Source organism: Diceros bicornis, chromosome 13, assembly GCF_020826845.1.
Source record: "Diceros bicornis minor isolate mBicDic1 chromosome 13, mDicBic1.mat.cur, whole genome shotgun sequence".
Taxonomy (NCBI): Eukaryota; Metazoa; Chordata; class Mammalia; order Perissodactyla; family Rhinocerotidae; genus Diceros; species Diceros bicornis.
This window is the reverse complement of record NC_080752.1, coordinates 31,365,896-31,379,338: the sequence shown is the minus strand read 5'-3', so window position 1 is coordinate 31,379,338 and position 13,443 is coordinate 31,365,896. Positions and strand designations below refer to the sequence as shown.

The 13,443-nt window shown below is 40.1% G+C and overlaps 1 protein-coding gene across 7 annotated transcripts in view; it reads right to left on the bottom strand.

Annotated features, from left to right (window-relative positions):
* The window catches only part of VPS13D (vacuolar protein sorting 13 homolog D), a 252,521-nt gene that overhangs the window by 163,400 nt on the left and 75,678 nt on the right, over positions 1–13,443 (bottom strand). For all 7 annotated transcript variants that reach the window (XM_058552933.1, XM_058552934.1, XM_058552936.1 and 4 more), the window contains 7 exons: positions 10,749–11,011; positions 9,473–9,606; positions 6,261–6,416; positions 4,850–5,060; positions 4,263–4,337; positions 1,728–1,934; positions 423–512 (listed from right to left, as the gene is read on the bottom strand). In XM_058552933.1, the coding sequence (XP_058408916.1) occupies positions 423–512; positions 1,728–1,934; positions 4,263–4,337; positions 4,850–5,060; positions 6,261–6,416; positions 9,473–9,606; positions 10,749–11,011 (1,136 nt within the window). The remainder of the gene's footprint in view (positions 1–422; positions 513–1,727; positions 1,935–4,262; positions 4,338–4,849; positions 5,061–6,260; positions 6,417–9,472; positions 9,607–10,748; positions 11,012–13,443) is intronic.

Genomic DNA, 13,443 nt, shown 5'->3' with positions numbered 1-13,443 from the left:
TTTTTTTAATTTTATTTATTTATTTTTCCCCCAAAGCCCCAGTAGATGGTTGCATGTCATAGTTGCACATCCTTCTAGTTGCTGTACGTGGGACGCGGCCTCAGCACGGCCAGAGAAGCGGTGCGTGGGTGCGCGCCCGGGATCCGAACCCGGGCCGCCAGCAGCGGAGCGCGCGCACTTAACCACTAAGCCACGGGGCCGGCCTGAAAACTTCTTTTTAAAAAATTCAGTTGCAACATATCAGATATGTATTTAGAAAAATAAAAAATCTCTATCTTTTGTGCTTAGGCCGTCACTTGTTTTTAACCTTTCCTTATCTGGCCCCACCCTCCTCCTCTCAGGTAATATTTATATTGAAATAGGCCCAGGCAAATATTTAAGTGTATTTTTCAAATCCCACAATAATATATGCTTATACTGACCTGACAGTGCACGGTTATAATAATCTCCAGAAAGGGTAAAGTGGGCGTAGCCTTCAGGGCTGGTTCTTACATGCTGAAGAAAATTCAGACCTGCAATGAAAGCAAATCTTACTGTAGCAGTGGGGCAGGAACAACCGAAACTTTCTTTTGCAGACAAATCACATTGAAGAGATGTTAGTTATAGCTAATATTGATGTTCTCATAGGAAAGCACACAAAAATTTGATATTTTGTTCATCATGAATTTTTTGACATCAATTCTGATTTTTAAAAGTATTGCATTACATTATTATTTATCTTAATTACTGAGTTTTTTGGCATCCCTAAATGTTGTGCATGAGGCAATTTGCCTCACCCCAGTCCAAGCCCCTGGGTGTATCTGAAGCCCATGGGAACATAAAAAACATGTTTCTACCTGAGTATCTGAAAAAAGGCAGAGTGATAACAGCAAGCATGCCCTGATAAATATTAGCTCAAAACTGTAAGATTACCATAAAAAAATAAGAAATAATTATTCTCTACAGAAAAGATACTCATGGAAACAGTCAAAATTCCCGTTGTTACTTTTAATCAAGTGGCCCTTGTGGTGCCCAGAAGCACAGGGAAAAGGAAAATCTCTATAATGTGTAAAAGGTCAAATTAAATCCCCAGAACCAAATTTTCCTTGAAGGGAAAAGAGGCAGGCAAAACCAAAACAATGGAAAATTAAAAGTAAACACAGGAGTGCGATTTTCATTTACTCCTCTCAGAAGCCTCACCTAACACTGCTTGCAATGATGTGATTTACGATAAAGGACTTCTGCCCCAGTCCCCCTTCTATTGAAGGACCGCTCTCAGATGAATAGTGTTTCACCTCTTACCTGGTCCTGCAGAGGAGACTCTGAGGTGAGCTGTCTAATAAGAGTCTGTGTTTTTTATTTGCAAAAGATACAGAGGGTTGAAGCATTATTTTCTGAGCTTATCTTTTAAATGCCTTTAATAACAGTCATTACTACAATCTTTAGATACATAAAAGATAAGCAAAATGGAGAGATCAGGAATTATTTAGAGTCGTTAATATAACAGAAATTTCGTCAACGACAACCTCTATTATTCCCAAGCTATAGGCTAAAAGCCATATATGGCAAATAAATACACATTTCTCTAAAACACAAATAATGAACAACACATGTCAAACCATTATCTAAATTTCACCCATACTACTAAGAAGAGAAGAACAAGACTAACATAAAAAAAGATAGGTCCCCAGTAATCCAGCAGTCACTGAAAATACTCAGATGAACCTGAAAATCAGGAAAACACTCACGGGAAAAGGTTAGCTCGGCGAGAGGAACGTCACAATCCATGCAGTCATCGATGAAACAAATGCACACGCTCTCAGCTTTAATCTCCACACCCGAGATTAACTGTGCTGGCACAGTTCCCTGGCTCTCTCGGCTGTTAGAGGCCAGGGAAAGAGCCTTCAGAGGTTCAGCATTCTTAAACAACCAACTTGCTGCCTTTTTCAATTGGCCTTCAAAGAAATTAAAAGGCAATAAGTTCAACCAGTTCCCACAGCTACTCAAGCAACTCAGAGGAAATAGAGAAACAGTTTATAGGGACCGACTGGACAGTCCAAGAGAACCTTGATCCCAGATACATTCTTAGACATAAAAAAGAAAAAAATAGCATAATAATAGGAATTCTGCTTTTAAGCAAATAGAACAAGGCCCTCTTTGTTGTACACCTTCCACTCAAGTTTACCACATCTTTCATGATCTGGCTCAAAATGCCTCCAGGAAGCCATCCTTCCTCTACTATGACATCTGTTGAAGAAGAGGAGAGAGGGGGAAGGAGAGGATCTAAATTCTAGGTGCCACATGGCACTTAAGTCCTTAATCTTCACTATGTAGTTTTGCATACACTGGTGTGCTGCTTTGTAATTGTTCTCAAATGTCTTATTTTGTACATACTCTGTTTTCTCAACCAATCACAAATTCCTTGAGAACACAGAGCAATGAGAATTGCATGTGTGTAATATATAACTGTTAAATAACAGCCCCCTGAACACAGCCAGATTGCTAAAAAGAAAAAAGAAAAGAAAAGAAATGCAACCGCATACTTATAAACTCCGAGAAGTGGTAAGCAGTTACGGGCATGGGCTCTGGAGCAAGACGGTCTGGCTTCCGATCCTGGCACTCACTGGATGTTGCGTCTTGGGCAAGTTATATTATCTCTCTGTGCCCGACAGCACTCACTTACAGGACTGACACGAGGAGGAAACACACAAGTACAGGTAAAGTTCTCAGAGCAGAGCCTGGCATATAACAAAGGCTCTATTAACAATAGTTGCTATTATTGTCTTTATTATTGACAGAACTAAACCTTAGTTACTAAAGAAATAAAAATGAACAAACAAAAATCCAAAAGGCTCTTAGAAATTAAAAAAAAATGTGTTTGAATTGTTAAAGAAAGAGTAAAAAGAAAAGAAAATGTAAACATTAAGGGGTATAAAGTTAAAAATTAAAACAAAGCAATGATGACTAGGTAAAAACAAAACTAAGGAAGGAACACAAGATAACTAGGTCTACTGTCATTTTTTCAGAAGGAAAAAGATGATAGTTAATGCAAACAATTATGTGGTGACACCAACATTTTCAAACATAAATGGTCAGAGTATAACCTGGAACAATCTTTTCAGAAGATTTGTCAATTCAATAAAGAGCCCAAAAAATATATCTACACCCTTTGATCCAGTATTTACAATACTAGGTCTCTCTACTAAGAAAATACTTAAAAGACGTAGACGAAAGTTCACAGCGAAAAATGTTTATTACAGAACTGTGTATAATATTCAAAGAATGAAAAGCAACTGAAAATGGTTAAATAAATTATATATCCTTAAGTCAATGTAAAGGATCAATGTTTACAAATAATTTTAATGACATGGGAAGATGCTGATACTAAGTATACATCATAAAATTGTAATTATTCAATAAAATTGTATTGTAAAAAAGGTATAAAACTGTATTTGCAATACAATCTATCAATGTACAAAATACTATGTGTGTGTGTGTGTGTGTGTATATATATATGTATATATATACACACAGCACATAGAGAAATAGAAAGAGAGAAGGTATTCGAAAGTGTAGACTGGAAGAAAATACAGCTTTTGCGGTATCTCTCTTTTTTAAGAGAAAGGGGAACACAGAGGGAGCTGGGAAGGTAGTGTGATGCAGTGGAAAGAACACAGTCACACCTGGCCTTAAACTCATCTTAGCCCCTCACTAACAGATGACCTTAACCTATCTGAGCCCGTTTCCTCATCTGAAGTGGGAAGAATGCTTACTTCCAAGAGCTACGAGGATTCAACAGGAAAACACAAGATTAGGCATATAGGAGCTCAGTAAATGGCCATGACTATCAGCATCGCCACCATTACCACTACCACCAGTAACAGTGGCTAACATCTAGAGAGCACTTGCTGTGTGCCAGGCACTTCAGTGCTTTGCATACAGTGTCTTATTTAAATCAAAGCTCCAAGGGAAGTCCCCTTATCCTCATTTTACAGATAAAGAAGCACTGGTACAGAGAGATGAAGTAACCTGCCCAAGTCACTGATAAGTAGCCAGTAAGCGGCAGAGTAAGGATGTGAAGCCAGGCAATCAGCTCCAGAGCCCACATTCTTATCAACTATAAAATACTGCTGCTTATTATTATTACTGGCCCACAGAAGACCATGGAGGGTCTTCAGAATACACTCCAGCTCTCCAAGTCACCTTGCGGGAGTAGGGGAGGAAACAGAAAAGAAGTATATTATTAAGAAAGAATAGATAACGGAAACACTCATTCAAATTACCTTGACACACCAAAAGAGCTTTGCGACAATCATCCATGCTGAATCCCAGCTCCTGCAGTCTAGCCAGCTGTAACTCTAGGGAACAAAACAGTATATGATTTTTATAAATAACTTTATGTAAGTTAATCTATAGAGTAATTTAAGAAAAAAAAAAAGAAATTCAGAAACTGGTGATTAATACATTTCATTTCTCTAGGTAAAAATGGGCTCCTAATTGGAGACTTTTATCAAGTATACCCTGAAAATTTTAAGAGTCTTTTCCCTAAGTTTTTAAAAGCTTAAAAGTAAAACTTAGTAATATCCACATAACTTTGGAGGAAAACTCCAAGTTTAAAACTAAACCTTAGCATTATTCATATAACTTTGGAAGAAACTGTAAAAGGAAAAACAGTGTAGGCTAGAACAGTTGGTTTGGGGTGTTTTGTTTGTTTTTAAATAAAAAAAAATTAGAGTCATACTTATGACTTACAATTATACTTAATGACATACAATTATACCCTGAACAATTTAATCGCGCAAAAGAAAATGTTAGAAGTTAAAAAGAGAGTTATTAGAAGACTGAGTGGGTTTTATAGTTAAACACTTACCCAAGATAGGATCTAAGGTATGTCTTGTCCCTTCTTTGACTTCCTCTCCAACTCGAGGCGCACCCGGAGGGTAAGTGCTCACGGAACTGGCCTCCAAGGCTGCTGCATCTGGCACAGCAGCATTAGCTTGTTCTGGGATGGATTTTGCAATGGCAAGAAACAGCTGAACATCATTATAGGAGAGCCTGATATCCAGAGCTTGTAACTGAATCTAACAAAATTTAAAAAGTGGCAGTTTTTAAAGTTGCATTTGGTTTTGTGTCCACATCTCTTAAACGCATAATTCCTAATGCAAGTTCTAGAAGTCCAACAGACACTACACTAAATTTCTCATTTTGAAGACTGGGTAGATTTAAAAATTAAGCACTAATAGCCATAAGGCAAGATGTCTCAGCTATGAGGTCAAATGTTCACAAAACTGCAGCAAATAAAAAATACTAAGCTAGGCAAAGTACTAGAATTAATATTTCAGTGGGATGATTTTCATACAAGTATATTAATCATTTAAGCAGAGGATCAAAGAATAGCTCTGGGGGAGACATGATCACCTATTAGCAACATTTTGTTCATCTATTTTGCTTTGATCTATTTAATTTTTTAAATCTCCAAAACAAACTGACCAATCAACAAAATTTCTCTCTTCTTTATTCAGACATAACCTTAAATGAGTCAAGTTCCACACTAATATTTCCAAAAATCCAGTCTTCCTCAGAGATCAGCAATATAGCTACCACTGATAAAAGCCATACAGACACCCACACTGGACCACTTTAAAAATGGGATGACTACTTGAATGTCTGAGTATGGTGCTTTATTTATTTACTCATCTTTAATTTTTGTAAAGGCTGAAAACCAGAATAGCTTTTCTCTTTCAATCTCCTATGGTTCAAATGAATTACTTCATCATTCCCCCTCTACCAAAGAAATAAAACACCAAATTCTTAAGCCGTCCTTGCCTGACTTCACCTTCCATCCTCCTCACTCCCCTACATACCTCTTTGTTCTGGTGAGACCTTGCTCTGTCTCATGTCTGCTGGGCCATTTCCGCCCCTGACTTTGCTGTCTTCTAACGTGGAATGCTCTCCTTCTCTGCCTGTTTACATCCTACACCCCCACTCCTCCGCTCAGACTCACCTTACCTTGAGTTCCACTCACAATAAACATTCCTACCTACGTTGAGTCCTGCTCTCTGTAAACTTTTATAGAACTTCAACATAATACCTGACAATTAAAAGGTGTTTTATCCTCCACAAGACTGCAAGATCTTCTAGGACAGAGACAATGTCATTTTTATCTTGGTTTTGCTAAAGTAACCAAAATGTTGTTGAGCTCAGCAGAGCAAATAAGTAGTTTATGCAAAGGAAAGCGTTTGAGAGTGTATGAATGTGTTACACAGATTTTTCATCATTACCTCTAAGATAGGTGGAAAGTCTTCACTATTGAATGCATCCATCAATCCTGAACTGTTCTGATAGGAAGAATTTCCCACCAGCTCCACCTGAATTTGTACTGGATCAACAATTGAGAGAGCTGTATCATGTTCATTCCCTAGTCGGCATGAAAACACCTACAGAATAAAATGCAATGTGGCAAGAATTAATGTCTGACTTAGGACAAGTCTAACCTCAGCAGAAAGAGAGACTATCTCAGAAGCAATCAGCCCTGTATTATCACAAGACCCATAACAACGGCTGAAACAAACACTGTGAACAGTGAGGCTGGGACTCTCACCCATCGCCAAGAGCATGTACAGTGGTTCACCATACGAAAGGTAGTTTAGCAATACAGAACAAAAGGCTTACAAATCTCACACTCTTTGATCCAATAATCCTACTTTTTTCTAAAAACTCACCTAAAGAAATAATGCAAAATATAGAAACATTTACTGAATCATTATTTAATAGTTAATAAAAAAATTAAGAGCAACCAAGGTTATATCACATCTACTCAATGGAATATTTTGCAGCCATTTAAAAGTAACAGTTCAGGGCTGGCCCACGGCTTAGCGGTTAAGTGCGCGTGCTCCGCTACTAGCGGCCCGGGTTTGGATCCCGGGTGCGCACCGACGCACCGCTTCTCCGGCCATGCTGAGGCCGCGTCCCACATACAGAAACTAGAAGGATGTGCAACTATGACATACAACTATCTACTGGGGCTTTGGGGGGGAAAAAAAAAAGGAGGAGCATTGGCAATAGATGTTAGCTCAGAGCCGGTCTTCCTCAGCAAAGAGAGGAGGATTAGCACGGATGTTAGCTCAGGGCTGATCTTCCTCACAAAAAAAATAATAATAATAAAAAAATAAATAAATAAAAGTAACAGTTCAAAAGACCATATGGAGGGGCTGGCCCGGTGGCATAGTAGTTAAGTTTGAGTGCTCCGCTTCACCAGCCCAGGGTTCGGAGGTTCGGATCCTGGGCGTGGACCTATGCGCTGCTCACCAAGCCATGCTGTGGTAGGCATCCCACATACAAACTAGAGGAAGATGGGCACAGATGTCAGCCCAGGGCCAATGTTCCTCACCGAAAAAAAAAAAAAAAAAAAAAGACCATATGGAATACAGGAAGATAGTTACAACACAGATTACATAAAAAAGCAGCCCAATCAAAATAATATTACACCATGACTTTAAGGAATGAGACACATCAAAATGTCAAGAGATTATGTACAGTGAGATAGTGATTTTTCCCTCATCTCCCCCAATTTTATGTAATATAGTTGTTACTTTCATAATTGAAAATAAATTAACTATTGAAGCTGGGTGATAGGTACATAGGAGGTCATTATATTCTTCTGTTTACTTCGTATGTTTGAAATGTTCTATAATAACAAGTTTAAAATAAATATATTTATGGGGAGAGAGAAAGGAGGGAAGACTCCCATTATAGGACCAAATTATTTTGTATGCTCAAAAAGAGTACAGAAGAAAGAAGAAAGCACTCATTTTGGTGTCCCTCACTCCTTCCCTTTTTTTTTGTTATTTTCAAGTGCTACTGAAAAGCATGTGACAGGAAGGTCCTTTGCTATATTCAAAATTAACTCATTTAGCCTTCTCTATAAATTCTCCCCCAATGATGTATCAAAGAGGTCTTAAAATTCAGATCCAACTGTGCTACCTAAAGGACAAGACTGAAAGGAGTTTCCAGGAATCTCAAATGTTTTTCCATGTAGTTTTTCTAAGACTTTGGAGCAGGAGAGTTTCATCTTCCTTTTTTCTTCAGGGGTTTCTGCTACACAAAACCCAATTGTACCTGACAGTTCATTAATCAATCACCAAGATTTTCCATTCAAAGCAGGTATTGTGGTGGCTTGGGAAGCAGATGAACTGCAATTTCATAATCGACTCACATCACACCAGCACATAAATCCTTCCTCTCACACTGAGGTTTCTCCACACGAGAGAAACAAGTGGTCAAGAAGTGAAATCGCCACAAGTTTTATTCAGCTATATCTGACCAGAAAAAACAGTACCATATGCCGCTGACAGTGAAAACAAGTTTCGTTCATTCAACCTCTGAAATACCACTGGAAAGAACAGGGCATGAAAAGTTCAAGTGTAAAGGGAAAGGAAATGATGAGTAACTCTGACCAAATATGCTAATGTTAAAACAAGCGGAATGTTCGCTGAGATCAGTGAATTAAGAAGACTTGATAGAGATGATAATCTGCCTGGTTTCTCCTTCTGTCTCCACCAACCCTGGCTTAAAAAGAGGCAGAGCAGTTCTTGCTTAACATTGTATAAGGTAATTTTCAGGCTACAAAGGGCCACCCCAATGCAAATTCTCTCCTTCAAGAGATTAAATCAGAGCCTAAGGCACCACTATTAGCAATTCACTCTTTTAGGTTATGCATGACTCTCTCGAGTTGCCCTTTTTTTTTAATTTGGTGAGGAAGGTTAGCTCTGAGCTAACATCTGTGCCAATCTTCCTCCTTTTTTGCTTGAGGAACATTAGCCCTGAGCTAACAGCTGTGCCAGTTTTCCTCTACTTTATATGTGGGTCACCACTGCAGCATGGCTGACGAGTGGTGTAACTCTGCACCCAGGATCCGAACCCGCGAATTCCAGTCTCCGAAACAGAGCATGCTGAACTTAACCACCACACCAAGGGCCAGCCCCTAGAGTTGCCCTTTTATAGATCACATATGCATAAAAGAATAATATATAAAATCCTTAACACCTTTAATAAACAAGTTTCCATGACCACAAAGCCCCAGCTCTTCCCAGGGACAGGCACTCAACGTGGGGAGGGAATGCGGGGAAATCAGGACCACGTCCTCACCTTTACACGTCTACCAGGGACGAGACCTGCTGGACTAGTGGACACAACAAGGGGCCTGACAGGGTCATAGGCACTAGAAGAGTCTCCGTGAACTTCTTGAGGGAGGGAGGGTATAGGAGAAAGAGGTCAAGTCCCCCCACACATTTACAGCCTGACATCAGAGGGCTGCATTCACACATTAGAATAACCTGGTAGATCTGAGGAGAAAAGGAAGAGAAGAGGGCAAGGGTCCTCCGATTCCATTAATTCTTTCCCCCAATGCAAGTTTAGGAGGTAAAATTCTCTTCCAGATGCTTTTCTCTTGAGCCAAACATGTAGTGTTTTGATTAACACATAGACTCCTTACCTCGATGCCAAACAAACTTCCTGAAAAGGGACGATCAACAAATCGGGGCTTATAGGTAAGCACTGTGGTGCCTTTGAGAATAATGGCATTGGTATCAAAGCAGGACACATCCTCCACGACCACAAACTCCGTGCCTGGAAAGGACAGCATTGTCAGCCAAGCCAAAGCTGGGAAGGTGGAAAGCCCCAGGCTGCCACAAACCAGGCAGCACATGTCCACCAAGGCGGACACTAACAGTAAGATTTGTTCTCCAGGATGCCTGTCGACATTCTGCTTCACTGTTGTCCTGAACAAATTCTCTGTATCTGGCCAGGCACAGCTGAGCCAACAGAGCACTGCACAGGCAGAAAAGACTGGAATGCAGCATCTCTCTTTAAAATATATTTCTAAGCTAGGTCTCCTGGGAGGCCTAACAGATATTCAGAAGCCCAGGAAATCATCCCTTCTCCAAGGATGACCTGCTTTAAAATCCCAGGAAGTAGATGCAGATACTAATGTTGGTCAGGGAGCATAAGGCACTATGTCATCTATGTAGCTGCTCAAGTTGTTTACAAAGAATGTAGACTAATTTAAGGTAGATTTTTTTGAAATTAGTAATGCAGACAGTTTTCTACTCATTTATACATGGCAAATTTACTTTGCTTTATACACCGTGTGTCTTCATCAAAAACCGTGTATAGTTTGGAACTTCGGAAACTAAATCAATTTAAAACGCATTGTGCTAGCCAGCTTCTTCCAAGCCATTGAGCAGCAGATAGGGAATATCACAAATATAACAACACAAATACATACAGACGTACTGAAGAGTTCACTGGTTGAAACAAAAACCAAACCTGTTTTTAAAGGAAAATATCCTTTTTGTAAAGAAAATAACAATCTCCTCACTTATTTACTTTCTAAACTGAGATTTTCATATACCAAAATTTGCCTAAACTCAGTGAGGCCCATCTATCAGGGCCCTAAAGACCAAACAGAAAACTGAAGCCAGATTTAACACTGGGAATGAGACCACTGCCCAGGCGGATGCTCAGGCTGGGCACGAACATTAGGTGGGCAGAGGAGAGGGACACGAGACCCTGCAGCCTTCAGCGTAGGCCAGGTAGTTCACACCTGAAAACAGAGGTCAAGAACTTCAATGCTTGTTGGTCTGTAAGAGATGCAAATGTGTAAGTGAGCATGTCAAAATAGAGAGGCAACAGGAAAGTCATCCTGTGAGACACATGTTGAGCCTAACATCCAAACTAAGAATCAGTGCCTTACACCTACATACACTCACCTGTTACGTTGACCTTGACCTCCAGGTGCCTTTCAGTGGACACAGGAAGGGAAGACCGCTTGGTAACTACTCCACTTTTCACAGCTTTGGGAACTATAGCAGATTCGCTGCTAGAGTTACGGTGGCGAGGAGTAACATTAGTTTGTTTCTTAATGTCACTGGGAGTGTGGAGAAAATCATGGACTAACAGCAGCCAGTCAAATATGAGAAACACGCGGAGATTGTTGAGAACGACTGTAAAACAGGAGGAATCCTTCGTAGATCTACAGGAAAGAAAATCAAAAAAATAAAATAAGAAAGGAGAAATATGATATTTCATTAACTTGAAAATGTATTAGTCAGTTTGGGCAGGTGGCATTCTAGTATTTTCTAAACTGATAGCTTTGAGTATCAATAAACTCTGATCACTAGTTTAACAAAACATTCAGTGTATGTTTTCAAAAGGTAACCATATTTTTAAACAAGAAGGAATATGCTATGAGAAAGCAGCATCCTATAGTCTAGTGTTGTCAACTAGGGGTGATTTTTGCCCCCCAGGGACATTTGGCCATGTCTGGAGACATTTTTTTTCCTTAATTTATTAATTTTGGCAGTCTGAGGGTTTCTGTTTGTTTTGTTCTTTTTGTTTGTTTGTTTTTGGTGAGGAAGATTGTCCCTCAGCTAACATCTGTGCCAATCTTCCTCTATTTTGTATGTGGGATGCTGCCACAGCATGGCTTGATGAGTGGTGTGTAGGTCCACACCCAGGATCCAAACCTGTGAACCCCGGGCCACCTAAGTAGAGTGTGTGAACTTAACCGCTACACCACCGGGCCAGCCCCTGGAGACATTTATGATTGTCACAACCATAACGCCCCCCGCAGTGGGGGGCAAGGGGGTTGCTAATGGCATCTAGGGGGTAGAGGCCAGGGCTGCTGCTGAACATCCCACAATGCAGAGGACACCCCTACAACTAGGAATTATCTAACCCAAAATGTCAATAGTGCTGAGGCTGAGAAATCCTGGTGCAGTAGAAAAAGCACAGGCTTAAAACCTGTCACTTACAAGTTGTGTTATCTTAGGTAAGTCACCTATCTTCTCTGAACCTATTCCCTCACTTATAAGATGAGAAATATTAACACTGTAGGAGATGAAGCACCAGGCACATAACAGGGGTTTGATAAATGTCAGTTCCCTTCTCTATGGGCTATTCAAGATCAATGAGACACACTTTCTTTGATGTCCAGGATCACATTTCTCTATAAACACCAAATTTACATACTAGTACTAGAAGGTTTCTCTAGCTGGAACTGACCTGAGAGCCCAGATCTTTTAACCTGAGAAGGAGGACAAATAAGATGACCCCTACTGTGGGTATATCCCCAAGCACCCTAGAAGTGGAGTTGGGAGAGGGGGAGAGAGAGAATATTAGTTTTGTAGCCCCCATTACCCAAGGAGGACTCTTAGGCCTGGCTTCAAACCATGGTGTGGTCAGGGGCTAATGCAGGCCCTACTAGTACAGTAGTAGGCAGAGATGGGGAGCACAGAAGAAAAATGGGCTAGGAACACCTCTATACAGTTTTCTGGGTTGAACTCTGTTCTATGAGCCCAAAAGCGAATCTAGGGCTCTGGCTACTACATGTACCTGGTTCCTCCCCTAAGAGAGGCTTCTATTCAGGAAAAGCTGATTCGGAGATATTTTTAAGGCTGGCTTCTCTAATCTCTTGTTTCTCCTAAACCTGGCTCACTGCCTCTAGAAAAATGGCACAATGAAGCATGTCTCCTTCATACAGACACAGCATTTTTCACAGAAACACTTTACCCTTTTGTAATAGAGAAAAAATGTTGCCCTCAGTAAAATTTTTCCACCCCATTTTGAACATAGATCGTCAGAGCTATGCACCAAGTGGAAAGTCAAAGTGTGTCTGATCCCTTTTCTGGAAAATATTTCAAGCCTTTAAACACTGTGAAGTGATTTATATTTGACACACAAAATCCCAACAGAAGAGCAATTCTTCTTGAGACACAGAAAGCGTTCAAAAGTTCCAATCAAGAGAACATTTTAACCCTCTCACTAACAATGCTATTTCTGTTAGCCAGAGCCAAGGTAAGACTTTATTATTTGACTCCAAGAAATTATATACCTTTAGTATATCGATAGAATAATATTTCCAGGCTGCTTATATATGAAAAATATGATAGGTGGGACAACCAGCTGATAGTTTAGGAAGCCAGATCAATAATAACAGAACAAACCCAAAAAGAAACTGTTCTTCAGATGAATCAAATATATGCAAGCCTCCTGTTCAAATAAACATCATCGTCCAACAAAGGAACTGCAAATCACAGCCAGCTTATCCTCTGACTGCAGTCAGCCCAACCACGAGAAACGTGGCAGGCCTGAAGACTGTCAGAAAGAACACGGGCTTTGAAATCAGAAGCCCAGGTTTGAGTTCCGACTACTTCACTTACTGGCTGTGTGACCTTAAAAGAGTTACTCACCCCCTCCAAGCTTCTATTTCTGCCTCTGTAAAATGGGAAAGAAGTCACCCACTTTGCAGACTTGTGAGAATTAAAGTTAGGTAAGTGTCTGGCTCATGGTAAGGCTCAGTAAGAGGTATCTAGCACTCCTATTACTGAACTTTTAAAAAGTTCACACAAAACTTTAAATGTCTACTTTGCTAGACTTCCTAAAGGCGAATGGAGAGACCACGAC